This window comes from Lepeophtheirus salmonis, chromosome 13, assembly GCF_016086655.4.
Source record: "Lepeophtheirus salmonis chromosome 13, UVic_Lsal_1.4, whole genome shotgun sequence".
NCBI lineage: Eukaryota > Metazoa > Arthropoda > Copepoda > Siphonostomatoida > Caligidae > Lepeophtheirus > Lepeophtheirus salmonis.
In genome coordinates, this window is record NC_052143.2 from 8,685,961 (window position 1) to 8,702,778 (window position 16,818).

General features: G+C 33.2%; 1 protein-coding gene across 1 annotated transcript; it reads left to right on the plus strand.

Annotated features, from left to right (window-relative positions):
- The first annotated feature begins 14,566 nt into the window (after positions 1-14,566).
- On the plus strand, positions 14,567-16,609 carry LOC121128157 (uncharacterized). The gene is made up of 4 exons (XM_040723720.2): positions 14,567-14,960; positions 15,175-15,655; positions 15,714-16,050; positions 16,118-16,609. Exons 1-4 carry the CDS (start codon positions 14,869-14,871, stop codon positions 16,360-16,362), a joined length of 1,155 nt encoding a protein of 384 aa, XP_040579654.1. The 5' UTR covers positions 14,567-14,868; the 3' UTR covers positions 16,363-16,609.
- Positions 16,610-16,818: the final 209 nt, after the last annotated feature.

Sequence of the window (16,818 nt, forward strand, 5' to 3'; positions counted from 1 at the left end):
AGAGAATATATGTGCAAATTTTGAGATTCATTTTTGATTTTTTTAAATTTATAATTTCAAAAGAAAGAACTGTTCAAATTCGGAAAAAATGTTAACCCTTCGATCTTAATGTCTCAATGTTTGCATGGTGCCTCTAAACATAGTTTTACTTCAAAAAGTCTTGTTATTTTAACAAAGCTTGGCGTAACAATACGCTTATGCGTCCTCCCTTTCACGTTCTGAGAACAGAATAATGTCTCACAATGGAGGTACTGTCTAGAACGGGGGTCGTGTAACTTTTTTTTAGCGACACCCCAAAAGAACTTGAAGTAAAACTAATTTAACATGAACTTTCAAGTACTCTACAGGAAAAACCAATCTACTTGCAGAATTAATCCACTCCAATTACTCCCAAATAATTTCCCCCTAATCCCGAACACAGTTCTAGACTTCATATTTCTAACCACACAATTTGTAGATACGTGCCCTGTGTCTTTTCTCTCTCTCTAAGGATTGAGGTGCCGATTTTAATGGAATATTTAGCAATACTAATTAGAAATGAATAAATACATAGAAAATTACAATATTACTTAGATAAAATACCCTATTTCATAAAATGATGAATGGGCCTAGCATGCCGTGGATATTTAATTATTACAATGAAAATTCAAATCATAAGTCTTATACTATAATTCGCAGTTGCAAGTCTTTGGACACATAACTGCAGTCGATTTTATAGCTTTATATTCCAGTTAGTTAGACTTAGTTACTTATTTTATGGGCCTCAGGGAAAGCCAGTTGAAAAATCATAAAAAGTTGAGTAGATGACGTCTGACGATTCTACCTACTCTAGCTTCTTGTATTTCAAAAAAATCATTTGTGAAGTATTGTGATCAGCTATGCCATTGAATAAGGCCAATAAATTTGGCGCCCTATGCAATATATAACACAATAATAAGAATATTCAATTCTATACTCTAACACAAAGCTGAATATACACGTATTAATTGCCTTAGACATTTATTATATTCAGAGAAACAACAAAAACCTGTAATAATCTAATAAATAATTCAAAATGTAACATCAATAAATATAAATTTAAACTATGTAAAAAACGAAAACTATAAACAAATGCTAGAAAATAAATTATAAACATTACAACTGCACGAATATACGAGTATGTAGACCGTTGGAATTACCTTATTATTTTCATACTAAGAAATACACTTATTAACTGGTCGGGGCAGTGCATTCAGGACTGATTGTAGCTGAAAATATACAAAAATGATTCGGGACTAATTTTGTCGTCTCACACGGCAAGCCCTCCCTACCCGAAAGTCTTGCAATAATCTATCAAACAATACAAAAAAAAAAAAAAAACAGAACCCACCTGTATGAAGAGGATAACACTATCGAAAAACTGAGACCACTGTGGGTATATGGGAGATGAGTTAAAAGAAGGAATTTATTGCGTATTGAAAAAAATCAGCCAGCCATTAAAACACAATCAGAAGTTCCTCCAGAAAAAATATAATCCAGAAAATAAAAAAAAGAACCCAACTGGGCCTGACAATTAAAAATTAAATCCTGACCAGACACGAGTATTATGAGCCCAACTTGGGTCAACTATCATATTGGAAAATTGATCCCGACCTCAGAGTCGAGTTAGGTTCTGGTTCACATTTTTTTTTGTTTGCAACCATTTAAGCAACCCTTAATGAACGACAACCTTAAATTTTCCCTATATTGTCGACGACAGGGGTCGGCCTTGCTAGTGAATAAGGTTACTCTGAGAACATATATATATGTTTAGCTGTTTTTTTAGATGAGGGAGGCTATTGAAAATAAATTGGAGGTTGCCTTCAATAAAAGTACTTATCTATAAGAAATATTATGATATAATTCAAAGATTCATTATTTATATATTAAATGTCATGACAGTTTAGTAGATCAACTGTAGATCATACATTTAGTAGATCATACATTATGCATAGGTATGTAATAGTGTCAATTTCATGATGTATTGACCATGGACATTACAAAAATTTACATCAATAACTCGTATAGTTATTTGTTTAATAAATTACTTTATCTTTCGCCAAAACGAAAAAAAATCACAATGTACATACATCCACAAATATTTCTTTGAAAGAATTAATCTTGTGTATCCATTATAATGGACACAATTCACCTCCTTATAAATTCATTATTATTTGTAAGAATATCCTTTTTAAGTTGAGTTTTAAAGGATACGAAGGAGAAAATAAGTAGTGGGTTCCTTGCCGATTTTATAAGTTTCCCCACTGATAAAGATGAGAATGGTTTTTAACTTTAATGATAGGTTTATTTTAACAGTGAGACACATTGTAACAACAAAAAAAAAGAGCATACCTACCGTCAAGCTTGCTCAGTGATGCATAAAATATGTTCTGCCGGAATGTAAAAATAAAAGAAATCGAAAGTGAACGCTCTTATGACCTTTTAGTATATCAGCTCCAAGCAGCCGTAAGCAGAAGGAAATAAGCACAAATACCACTCTGTATCTAGTAATGATATAGGCTGAAACTACTCCGATGCCAATCATCAATTCTACTCCGAGTCCAACAAGGACTTACACTTATAACTCCTACACAAATCCTCAGTGATACTCTCCCATCTTTCATGAATACACAAACTAGTTATTGGCTTATTCTTAAAAGTTATCTCTGCAAGATTTAAAACGACTTTGAAAATTAAAATAAACTGTTCAAATTACCAACTACAGGGTGCGTGGACAAAATCTGCCGCTTCAAAAAACAACAACTACAAGCTTATTTTATAATATTTATTTATAAAATAAAAACGAATATCTTTATTACCATATAGAGCAGCTATCTATTCAATGTAGTCGCTGTCTGCGGCCAAACCCCGCTCAATGCGGCTACGAAACCGAGAGCAGGCATTTTGGATCTGCGCTGTTCCTATCTCACTGAATTTCTCTTGATGCAGGTGATGAGAGACTGCTTAGTGTTATGGGAGGTGTGGTTGGTCCTCTTCTCTACGTAGGACCAGACAAAGTAGTCCAACGGGTTCAAATCCGGTGATGAGGGAGGCCAAGAGGAGAAGGGTAAGAACGCAAAAGCATTGCTTTTCAGTTATTCTTGCGTCCACTTAGCTTTGTGGGCCGGAGCCCAGTCCTGCTGCCATACCCACGGCCTGTCGCTGACATCAGACTTGCCATTGCTCACATGGAACGCTGGGGGTCCTCGTTGATGATGTCCCTGATCTTGTTGATGAAGGTGACGTCCCGGACAATCCGGGTGCTCTTCTCCTCCTTCTTCTTCCTGTCAACAACGCCCATCGGCTCCGAGGACTCCTTCAGCTGCTTCCTGAGACTTCTGACCGTTCTAACTGGTATTGACAGAAGGCCAGAGATGTCCGCATTGCTTAATTTCATGGGATCACTAAGCATAATCTGAATAGCAGCGCACCTACGATCTCTCTCATTGAACATAATGACTTTTCTTGGGCGCTTAAAATGTTGCTATCGCTACAAGTGGTGAACAATAACTGAAGCCTGTGACCCGGAAAAAATTTTAACACCAAAAACAGACGGATCAGACATCAGCTGATGGAGTAATGTCGTCTTTAAAATTCGGCGGATGTTGTCCATGCACCCTGTAGAATAAGACGTTCTTGCATTCTAAAACATGTTTAATATTTCTCTAAGTATAACCACAAGAACACCATTCCACCACAAACATAAAATAAACCTTGATGTATAAAATATGCCCTGCCAGTGTGTGAAAATAAATGAAATCAAAAATGAACATGGTTATAATGACAATTTGAGGAATATTTAGGAGGAAAGCAGTTTAGCTTTTATGACGTTTTAATAGAGTAGCTAAAAGCAGCCGTGAGAGAAAGTAAATGAACAAAAATACCAATCGCATATAGCAAGGATAAATAAACCATAATTACTCCAACGTCGATCCTCAAATCTACTCCCACTCCTAAAAGGACTTAAATATTAAAAAAATAGTGGTACATCACTAAAAAAAAAGGTTGTGTTTGCTAATATAATATAACACAGATTTTTGTAAAAAGAATCAATAATTGTATTAGAGATATTGGATAAAAAATGTTTTTCGGTTGTAAAAATAGTATTTGTTTTTAGGATAATTATTTTTGCAATATAGAGTCAGTTTTGTTTTTTTTTGTTTCTTTTTTGTTACCTATAGTGATAATTTGAATAATTGATCATTTTGCTATCAGTTGATATGATTAGATCAAAATTCAAAACCAACCAGTGAGGATAAATTTGAGATATTGTAACTCTCAGTACAAAGACCACGTTCACAACAAGTGTTACAATTTTTTATTGTTTTGTATATAATTACACTTTACATCAATCATGGTTTGTTTTTTTACCCAGAGCAGGGACTTTAAGTGTCTTTTTTTTTTTGAGAGGGGCTTTCTCCAATCTATTATACTGAAAAGGGATCTACAATATAATCTTATTATACCTTTGATAAATTCAATATTTTTAACATTTGAAAACGTTCCTGGCTACAGTATAACTCAATAATCCGGCAAAATTTTAACTCATTTACTGTTACCGTTAGTCAAACTCAAAGTACAAGGCTATGAATTAAACGAACAAAAATGAACTTAATTTATAACATTAGAGTAAAATAAGAAAGTTTATGTTTTTAAAACAACTTCAATTAACAAAATTTTGAAAATTGAACGTAAAAAAGTGGAGAAATAGCGTCTCACAGATTTGAAAATTCCGAAGTCAATAAAGCTTGCCATAGTCATGCCATAGACATAAAACTTTGTCATCCTTATTTTTCAAGGTAAACATAAGATACAGACTAAAAAATTATCAAATTATGAGACCAGAGTAGTATATTTATCATCCAATCCCCTTTAGCTAAAATATTGACAATGAGACCAATCAGTTTTTGTCATATCTTTGCAAGCCCCTAAATTAATTCATTTGTGGTTCAAAATGGGTATTGCTATTATGTTCATCCATTTTTTATTCTATTTAATATATAATTAGTAATTACATAAAATAGTATAATGTAAAATCATATTTTCTTCTTTTATTCGATATAGCTTTTCGCAATTTCTTATATAATTAACCGAATAAAACAAGCAAAGTTGTAATACTCTTTTTGATTCTATTGAAAGTTATTTATCATGTGCACTATATGAAATAGTTTCCACATGGTCTAATAAAAATGAAAATTTAAATTATTATGATTTGATTTTAAGAATATCATAACATAATACAAAACGACTTCTAGCTTTCATCTCACATCTGAAATATTATTAATATTTGATATACATACACAAACATATAAATATATAATCATATTTTTATATAATCCTCATATTTATTGTATACACACTATACAGTTATTCGAGCACTGATATATGTACTAAAGGGAAAATATCAAGTATCTCATAAAAAAAAATATTTTTTTTAGGATGATGACCATGTATTTTTAGTCATTAAAAATAAAATGGAAGAGAAGTGAGGAGATTGGTCATAAAATAAATAAAAAGTGTGAACTATGAAAACTTAGAGGCCCCTTTAGAAAAAAAACAAACAGGGTTCACTCTTTTAATAGAGCCTTGAACTCTCTAGGTCTAGGGGGGAGTTAGAAGGCAAGGCCTGTACGAAGTCCCACCCCTCTTTGAAGGTCATGATGCCCAGCTTCGTGGATAAGACAAAGAGGCTGGATCCTTAAATGCCTGTGCCAACTTGAGGTACAGGATCCATCATGTGGTGGTGGATGACAGCGACGGAATCGAATCAAATGTTATTTATCTTATTAATAGAGCAAAGTTTTGGAGAATGAAAAACAGTCGCAGGGTGTACTCTAATAGGGATCCCTTAAGTATATATTAAAACATATTTTGATCAAAGAAATAACAATGTAGTCGATTAAATGAACTATTGGAGGCGTGAGCATGTAGCATCAAGCGTGCACTGCAGATAGTTCTCCCTGATGTATATCAAATACAAATTTTTGATCTAAGAAATAACAATGTAGTCGTATTAATGTAATATTCCAGGCGTGTGCATGTACACAAGGTGAACTATTTCTGTCTTTTATTGCTCTCTGATGTAAAGGGTTTTCCATTGAGAGCGCTTGAACTTTTTTTAATAAATAAAACACACACAGTTAAAGCTTTTGTCAAATTTATTTTTTCAGGTACAAATTATAAAAATATACATTTATGTAGAAAAATCGATTTATCTAGCATGACCATCACGAGCACATTTATAGAAATCAAATCCCTGAACCCAATTTCCCAATACTTATTCCAATAAATTGACTGATATTTTAGCGATTTTGTGTTCCACATTTTCTCTGAGCTCTTGGAACGTCGCTGGCTTATTGTTGTAGACCAATGATTTCACTTGATACCAAAGCAAATAATCTAATAGCATTAAATGGTACGATCCAGGCAGGCAAACAACTGGTTCATTTCTCGAAGTAACGTGCGCATAAAATTAGCTTTGCAATAAATCGATTGTACCGTTTGCGATGAGAAAAGTGGCACCGTTTTGTTGAAACCACATGTTTGCCAAATCTATACCTTGAAATTGGGGACAAAATATCACCAGCAATTTTCCTAGTACCGTTATTTCAAATCAATGGCCAAGGAAAATGTTTTGGAGGTAACTAAGATTGCTGTTTGATCAAGAAAAGGAGTCATTTCCATCATTACTGAACATTTATCAAACTTTATATTTATTTAGGAATTGCAAATAGACTCTTACTTGATATAATTCTTGAGGGAGGAAAACAAGAATCTAAAGAAATTCTAAGAAATGGAAAAGATTACAAGTTCAATTTTAAAAAGGATCCCTATACGGTAAAACTGAATCTCCCAGTTTAAACATTATATTTGTGTCTTTGTTGTACAGTTTTATAGTTTACATTTCAAAACTTGTGAACTACAGCCTCGTGATATCCATCATATGACTAAAATTGTGAGTTATTTATAATTAATAATATTAATTATTTATAGTTGTTAAATAAATACTTTAACATTACCTATTCTCAAATCACTTTCATTGTTGAATGATTTATGTTTGTAAATTGAGAAAATTGATGATTTCACAGTTAATGAAGGATTTATGTTTGTAAATTGAGAAAATTGAGGATTTTACAGTCAATGAATGATTCATGTAACTGAGGATAGGGGTACTTACACATTTTATTTAATGACTAAAACAGCTGGTTTGATATTATTATTCTTTCTCAAGGAGAAAGTTTTTTTGACATTGATTTAATCATTATTTTTTGTTGAGTCTTGAATATATAAAAGGGGTTCCCAACTGATGAGTCAGGAATAATAATGCATAAAATATGTCTTGCAGTATGTAAAAATAAAAGAGTCAGAAAATCAATATGGTAATCCTCACAATTTGAAGATTGTTTTGGAGGTGAGCAACTTATTTGTCTTGACGTTTTATTAGATGAGATGCAAGAAGCCTTCAAAGGAAGGAAATGAAGACAAATTCCACTCCATAAAGGACAAGGACATATAGGCTGGAGAAAGTCAATGTGGATCTTCAATTCTACTCCGAGTCCAACAACTTACACTTATAACTCTGGAGAAAACACCTAATGTTAAACTCAGTCTTTCATTCGCATACACACTACTTATTACTGTATACTTAAATGTTCTGTCTTTAAGAATTAAATAATATTGATAACAGTCTTGGAAAATAAAAATCCTGCTCAGACTAACAAATAGAAAAAGCTACTCCCACTTTCTAGGACATATTTATTTACCTTTGGTCGAGAATATGACTCGAATTGAATATCAACAAGTGCCTTATATGGTTGCAGTCGTTGCCTAGCCTTGTTGATATTTGTATTCATGCTTTTTTACGAGGGCTGTCCCAAAAATACCCGACCCCACATAGAAAACACTAAAAAAAAAATCGAGAAAAGATTTATTTTCTTAACATAATCTCCTATTAAAAAAAAAAATAGGGTATTATTCAAAAAATTAGGCTATGTTGCTGTGAAACCTCGCTATATACTTAATTAAAACTTGTTCAGGGCACAGTTTTTCTCAAATGTTGCACCCATATTGCACACAGTTTTCTCAAGTGCAAATTCTCAGATAATATCCGTAGTACTGAAGTTTTTAAACTAATAAAGGATGATTCAAAACGAGCGGTTTTTGGATTGTAGAAATAAAACATATAAAATATTATATTACGGTCAATACTTTATTATGAACCGAAAAAACAATCCTTTACAATTATTTCTAGAAAATAATCCCCTTCATATGTGGGCCGCAACTGGCTTTTAAATGGTCCATTCTTTTGTGCCAACTTTCGATGACGCGTTCGAGCATTGTGACCGGAATCTCAAGAATAACTCGCTCGATATTTGCTTCCAATGCTTCAATCGTCGCTGGTTTATCCACATAGACTTTTGCTTTTACGTAGCCCCAAAGAAAAAAGTCCAAAGGTGTGATATCACAAGATTTGGTGGCCAATTCACCTGGCTAAAACGTGAAATTAATTGCTCACCAAAATGATGTCCCAATAAGTCCATTGTTACGCGTGCTGTGTAGCAAGTGGCACCATGTGCTTCAATTTGAGGTACCAAAAATTATGTTACCATGGCGCAATAACATTCGCCGTTGACGGTAACGTGTTGGCCGGCAGCGTTTTTGAAAATTGATACAATTCGGGTTTCCTCTTCGTCCCAAATACGACAATATTGCTTATTCACGTAGCCATTGAGCCAGAAATGGGCCTCATCCCTTAACAAAATTTGGCGCGGAAAAAACGGATTTTCTTGGATAAGTTCAAGAGCCGATTCACTGAACACACGACGCAAACGAAGGTCCGGCGGCTTCTATTTTTGCACGAGCTGTATTTTGTATGCCTTTAAACCCAAATTTTTCTTCAAAATGTGCCAGGTTGTTGCCTACGACAAGCAAAGTTGTTGAGAGCGGTGGCGAATCGATTCTTCACGATCTTCGGCTACACTCTCGGATACGACCACAATATTTTCTACGCTGTACGTGGCCTTCCAGACAACAGGACATTCCAGCAAGTTGCTGCCCCTTCATATTTTTCGATTATTCTGCGAATTGTGGATTCTGTAGGTAGATTATGTGGACCATAAGTTGGGCGTAATTTACGAAAAACTTCTTTCACAGAAAGCTGATTTTTATAGTACAATTGAACAATTTGTACACGTTGTTGTTGTTGAGTATATCCTTCCATGAAGAATTGTAAAACAATACTGAGTAAAAATGACGTATGAATTTGACAGAACCTGCACGCGCCTGTCAAAAACTCCCTACTGGAAAAAACCGCTCGTTTTGAATCACCCTTTACAATGTCTGCTATATAGTATACTTTCAGTACATTTTCAGATTCACCAAAGCCGCATTGTGGATTTTCTTTACAATTTCTGGAGTCGTCAACTCAATTGGTCTTCCACAATTATGCCCCTCTTAGCAGGTCGTACGTTTTCGTTTCAACAAAGAAGCAAGAAACCCAAAGAGGAATTCAATTCAGTTTTTATATTGGTTGAGCTAAGGCCTATCAAATGAAAATATTATATCACATAACGATGATCAATTTTCTAAATTTTCACAAATACACTGACAACGTTCACTATGGATGGCTGCTAAACAACCTGGCGCCATCACACTTGAAACAATATATGATCCTGTACATTCTAATACAATGATTTTTTTTAAACAACTATAATTTCCATCTCTTACTAAGACTGCTCCTGTATCATTTTGATATAATATTTAATGTAAATCGTTTGTATTTTTACGCTCCCCATTTTTGAGTTGAGAAACTGAAGCGTAAATTTTCTTTCCCTAAGATGCTGTCATTATTATTTAATTCCTGAGGAGTAAACTTCCTTTTCTACTAGAAACAAGCTATCATTAATATATAAGAAATCGGATTGAACATTTGGATGTACTCATAAAGGACACAGAGTAATACTGATGATTTGTTGCGAAGTTATAGTTGTAAATCCTTGTTGCACGAATGGTAGAATTGACAATCGACAATGGAGAAATTATTGCCTATGTATTTTTTTATTTCCTTCTCCACCTCTCCCCTCATTTCAGCTGATGGTAGCTAATCTAATGAAACATCATGACGGCTAAGCTGCTCTCCACCAAGACATTCTTCAAATTGTCAGGGTTACCATGTCTATTATCGGTTTCATTATTAAACACCCCCAAAATGCTCCCAATTAGCATCACTGGATATAATAGCAAAAGCCAAAACATTTAACCCACCCTTTTTTTCTACTGACATGTCTTTTTTTTATATCCTATTGGGAAACTTTTTTATACATTTATTGAGAACAAATGTTGAAAATTGACTGAAAGAAGAACTTAAATTTGAATTAATCAAGAATATTTTTTTACAAAAAAACTTTAGTTTACAATTATTGATTTCAAAATATTAAAGACTCTAAAACCGACACTGATCAGAACAAGTGTTTTATTTTTATTTAAATTTAAATATGTTCACATTAATTTGGAATACAGCCCACGTTTGAGAACCACTTGTAGGTATAGCAAATGCATTTTATACTCTCTCATTAAATGAGTGTATTCCCATGGTTTTCTAAATCCTAATTTATTATTTATTTTTTTATTGCGTGCATTATAAGTATGTAGGATGTATATTGAAGAAAAAGAAAATGCAATAATCAAACTGGTTGGAAATTTAAGGATTTAGTAAGCCACACAAATGCATCCAATAATTAGAAGCGTGCATTTTAATATTTACATAGCAAATATAATATAGTTAAAAGAGTAAATAGAACAATATTGACATGTTAATAATTATTATCTTGTGTATTTAACTCGGTGTTTCCTCGCTAACACAAAATGTTCAACGTATTTTGTTTTCAGCTGTCGATTCCTTCGTTACATTTGATACGTCATGGTTATTGTATGATTTATTTGTTTTTTTAATAAGTCAACAAAGTAATAAGTTATAATTTGTGATGAAAATCGTGTGTATAATGGGAATTTAAAAAAAAGAAACGGAAATCAACATGGTAATCCTGACAATTTGGTAGTAGATCAGCTACAATCAGCTGTTACAAGGGAGGAGGAGAAGAAGAAAATAAACAAGGAAATTGTCAAAAAATACTCCAATATCGATCGCTAATTCTACTTGGAGTCCAACAAGGACTTACAATTATAACTCCACAACAAATCCTCAGGGTTAACATCCGTCTTTTCTGAACACAGAAAATTAATGTTCAATTAAGTTTCGTATATATCAATGATAGCTACATGCTGCTGTGGATTAGAGGGAGAAAAAAAACGCCAAAGACATAGGCAAAATTACTCCGATGTTGATCCTCATTTCTACTCTGAGTTCGACAAGGACTTACAATTACATCTCCTCAACAAATCTTCAAGGTTACTCTACGTCTTTCATGAGTACACACAAATGTTCAATGTTCAAGGGGGGGGGTATGGGGGGCGGCTTTAAAATATAATTAAATCTATTTAGGAAATGAAGTACCCTACTCAGGAAATGAATAATAATGACAACTGCTAAGGAAAAGAAAAGATATTCATCAGATAACCTATTCCAAAAAAAACAAAAAACAGGCAGCTAAAAAATACACAAGAATTACATTACCGGGTTATTATTAGAGTCGACACGTTTTTAAGGCTAAAAAACACAATGAGAAAGCGGAAGTGGGATATAAATTTAAACCCCTTGTTAATATCAGATACTTGTTATATGTTGTTGCTGTTTTTTGGAGGAAGGCGAGGGGGGAATGAGAAGATGAATTACTGCTATGAAGAATAGAGTCTTTTACATTTAAAATGACATTAATCCAGGGAAAATAGTATAATTGTATTTAAATTCATAGATATTTATTTTATTTAGCATTTTATTGCTATTTACACCAAAGATAGGCAATAATACTTACTTCAGAGAGAGAAGTTAACACCACGACGACCTATTAAATAATGAACAAAAAACACATGAAATAACCGTTTTTCCTTTTCTAATGTCTAAATTTAGTTTTTTTATCAATAAATATTATAAAATAAGCTTGTATTTGTCGTCTTTAAAATGTGGCAGATTTTGTCCACGCACCCTGTACTATGTAGGATTTTAATGTTATGAAAAATAGTGTAATTCATATTAATAATTGTGGAGAAGTAATATGACAATGATAGTTTAATGATAAAGGATATTAACATTCACATTTGCTAGAATTACTCCGATGTCCATCCCCAATTCTACTCTGAATCCAACAAGGACTTACAATTATAACTCCACAACAAAGGTTTTATGCTTCCACCGAAGATTTCACTCCATAAGGTACAGAAGGTTTGATACCCTGAAATTACTTAAGTTACCTAGAACATTGATTTTTTTTTGTCAGCCGGAAACCCCTTGCTGGGTTTGGGCTCCAGACCCCCCTGAAAATAGATTCTGGAAGGGTTTTCTGAACCATAAGCTACATGAACAAAACTTGCACCAATGTTTATTACTATGTCGGGATCTCATAAAAAACCAAGACTGACTAAAAAAATCGGTCGGAAACTTGAGTTCAGATCCCTCCCCCTTAGGTACACCCAAAAATTTACATTTTTTCCAAACCATACAGGTACATGGACAAAACTTGCATCAATGTATAGTACTAAGTCAGGACATCATAAAAAACCAAGACTGGAAAAAAAAGTCGTCCCCCAAAAACGTTGAACTTACGCTTTATTTCAACCCATAAAGAACATAGTCAAAATTTGTATCAATGTATAGTACTATATCAGGGCATTATAAAAAACCAAGACGGATAACTAATTTATGTCTGGGAAAATTAAGTCAAGATTCTGCTATCTCAGGACAATATAACACTCCAATCTTACAATGTTTTCAGTTACACATTGTATTATAAACTTTATAGATAAACGTTTGAAATAAAATTGAAAATAAATTTGACATGGATAGTGTAGGTTTAAGATTTAAAGTATCCTTTTACACCAGTTCCACTGTCATGTAGTCATGTAGATGGAACAATGCAGAAAACTTCCCAAAGCAGTACTTAAGAAGTATCTCGAGTCTCAAGTTTCAACAACTCCTCCAGCATCAATTATTGCAACCATCATCAATGCTTCGTTCTTCCTACATCTTCAGATGAAGTCTGCTTTTCCGTCCAGATTTGCTGATGTCTCTCACTTTATTCTCAAAAAGATGTTTTCATCAGAGGGGTACATTATTCATGACTGACTCCATCAATCAAGGACTACTAGAGATATTCTGCTAAAGGTGACTTATGGATATATAGTCACCTTGCGCGAATCCTGACCATAATTCATATACAACGTTTTTGTTTACTTTTTATTTCAACCATCTTGACTACTCTTTCCTTTTCAGCCTCTTTACCTAAGGCACTGCCTGGGACTGTATAAAGGGGGGCTTGCATCTTATTTTCATACCATACCCTTGTAGGTATGAAAAGAGAGGAGACCATCTATCTACGTTTATGAATAAAAAACCCAAGTTGAAAATTAATAAAGTTTGTAAAATTAGTTTCCTATTCATTTTGAATAACTGCATTTAAATCATTTATGAGTATTTTTCAATTTTCTTTAGATAGAGGATAACACCATTATCTTAATAATAGGTATATTTTTATAAAATAAAAATCCATCAGTAGAGCGAAGAAATCAAAAATATATTAAGAAGAAGTGACATGAAATGCGGATGTGAAAAATAGTAAGATCTTAATTTGTCATTTATCTTGAATATTGAGTTCAATCAAGTTATCTTGATAATAGAACCGAAGATGATGCATTGCCAAAGCCTCTGTTGCCTTGTGATTTTGAATATTATTTCTAGATATATATATATATCAGTAAATATGTGAATAATAATAGGGAAATCAAATTTTCTTAATCATCACCACTTTTATATTGCTTGGAATAGTTTGTAAAACAGACTAATCATAGGAAATATTTTGAAATTTCTAACCGATTCACAACAATCACAATAGCGAAATAGCATTTGCATGTCCAAAAAATACAAAATGAGTCACTAAGATAAAGAAATAAAATAACGGAGAGCTCATAAAATTGATGTTTCATTATTATTTCAATCAATACTAAAAAACAATCCTATTATTATTTTGTTAGATTTTATCTATTGTTTTCAGATAAAGCAACTTATAATTAGCTAGTATGGTAAACAGAGTGAAGCACTTGTTCAAGGGATCTCCATTAAACAAAGTATCAGAAAGCGTGTGAATGGGATATTTCTATATAGATAGCTGGATGCGGATCCATAAATCCACTTGCTCCGTAGGAGATATCTATCCAAATGAACATGAATTTTATGTCTTTCCACACAGTTTCAACTATTATTTTATCTCACCTTCCTCCTACTGACATTTGAGTAATGGAATTCGAAGTCCTACCTACACGCGTCCTGAGGTCTTGTGAATGAAAAAGAATGCATCTCTTTCACTATGGTCACCCTTAACTCCCAGGTCTGCTGCTGTGGTACAAAGGTTTCGTGAATGAAAGAGAAGTTGTAAATCCCCCCTCCCCTTTGTTTATATAGCTAGTCCAGGCTGGATAATAAATACAAACAAAAAGTCAAATTCAATTGACAATTGTAACATCCCGAATTCGTCAAAAACCTTTTAGCCTTGGATATGGAGAAGGAATCACTCTGGGATGTGACCATGGAATGGGCTCATAAAAACTACGGGAAGAGCTTCTTAAGGGATAAAAAAAGGAACATTGAGTCTGATACTGAGTCATTTGGACATTTTATTGGATGAATGCTCTTCAGCCTTAGAAGAATATTTTGTTGCGTTGGATCTGGAAACGATTGAAGATATGGATTTAGTGCCTTTAATCGTTCCAAATAAACTCTCTCCTTATTTGGGGAACTCTTATATTCTTCAGTGTGAAATGAATGAGGGACTTGGGTATGATAAGTCTTATATGCTTCTCCTAATTGATTCCTTTTTATACTTCATCAATTGACAATTAATGTTTTTATATTAGAGAAAATAGATTTTCTTCCATTTTCCACACTTTTCTGTCTCATTTGCAAGGATCTGTTTAATCATCTTTACTTTTAAATTGTTAATCTGGTGTTTAAGAAACATCAACTAATGTACGTAAATTATTGGTCTCTAGATCCAAAGTGAAATCCTTAAAGATTAAAAATGAACTAGAAGATTTTGAAAATGAAGAAAATGACGAAGAATTCAACGAAGAAATAGAAGATGAAGGAAATGGAGAAGATATGAACGAAGACATGGGCGATGATTTTAACGAGGATCCCCTTGATATAGAGGATGAGGGAGTCTATACTTGTGTAAAATGCTCCACGACCCATGAATCCTATGATGACTTCATGGTACATCTTCAATTTAAATGTGTAAAACTTAAAGGGGGTAAAAATAATCGAAAGAGAAAAAAATTGCAGGAGAACATTGAAGATCGAACATGTAAAGTCTGCTGTAAAACATTTAATTCTCTGAAATATCTAAGATATTTCCATATGACTAAATGCCAAGGATATAATAACATTGATCCTTTGAATAGTACACTTTTGAAATGTACCAATTGTAATAAAGAGTACAAGACTCCACGACACTATTATCTTCACGTAAAGGTAAAGAGTAAACATATATTTATATATATATTTCCATCATGGATCCATTTCTTCTCAGACATGTGGTACGACAGAGACATTTTCTGAAAAAGTTGATACCCGTTGTTTAAAAGACATCTCTTGTTGTAAATGCGGATTCATTGCTAGATCGAAGGAGGAATTCCAGTCTTCAAATCACAAATGCGAACCTGATAAACCTTTCAAGTGTACAAAATGTGATTTCCGTACCTGTCATCCTGATTCTCTTCGTAAACATGATTTAGCTATTCACAATAAGGATAAGCCCACACATTGCTGTGAAATTTGTGGTGCCAGCTATTCGTATGGAGCTGGATTAAATCGCCATCTCAAGACTCATTCAGAGAAACCGCCGAAATTGTCCTGTCCTACATGTGGTACTTATTTCTTCATTTTATTTTGCAATTTTTTTATATATATATTTATTATCATTTTCCCTTTCAGGAAAGTTGTTTAGCCGTAGATATACCCTAAATCGTCATTTGGAGAGTCATAAACCCGCTCAAAAACACCCATGTGAAACATGTGGAAAGATATTTGTTTCTTTAAGATACCTCAAACGACATATAAAGTCTCAACATCCAGAAAGTGGTCATTTGGAGACTCATGAATGCACACATTGTCATAGTTTTTTTCGAGAAAAGGCTTATCTAAAAAAGCACATCCGAAAAAAGCATAGCTTTAATTGAAGTTATATGTACAATGGGTATAGGGGTCACGGTGCGTTTTAAAAAAGAATAAGTTAGAAAAATATCTCCATAAAATATGTTTGTATTTATTTAGTTTACATAGTTGTAGGGCTACAAATTTTAAAAAAATAAAACCCCTACTCTATATCAATAAGAATTATAGGCATTTTTATATAAAAAAACAACAACAATTTTTTGCTTCAGAAGTAATTAAAGAATGAACTTCATAAGCATATACAGTTTCAAAGTGTATTTATTATTTCTGGCAACAAAGTTGAGCGGAGGTTCCTTTTTTGCCTCTGTTTGTTTGTTAGTCACCAGGATTACGCCAAGTCGATTTTAATCAAACTTTGTTCAAAGGTTATATATGGTCAGAGTAAATAGCCATTAAATTTTGAGAGGTCGGGATCAGAAGTCAAGGTAACACAAAACGTAAAATATTCATAACCGACCATA

Excerpts from the sequence above, each read along its gene's own strand:
- LOC121128157 (XM_040723720.2), top strand. The coding sequence starts at position 14,869 with ATGGATTTAGTGCCTTTAATCGTTCCAAATAAACTCTCTCCTTATTTG. Across the intron at positions 15,656-15,713 it reads ACTATTATCTTCACGTAAAG|ACATGTGGTACGACAGAGAC; the intron begins GTAAAGAGTAAA and ends ATTTCTTCTCAG. Across the intron at positions 16,051-16,117 it reads ATTGTCCTGTCCTACATGTG|GAAAGTTGTTTAGCCGTAGA; the intron begins GTACTTATTTCT and ends TTTCCCTTTCAG.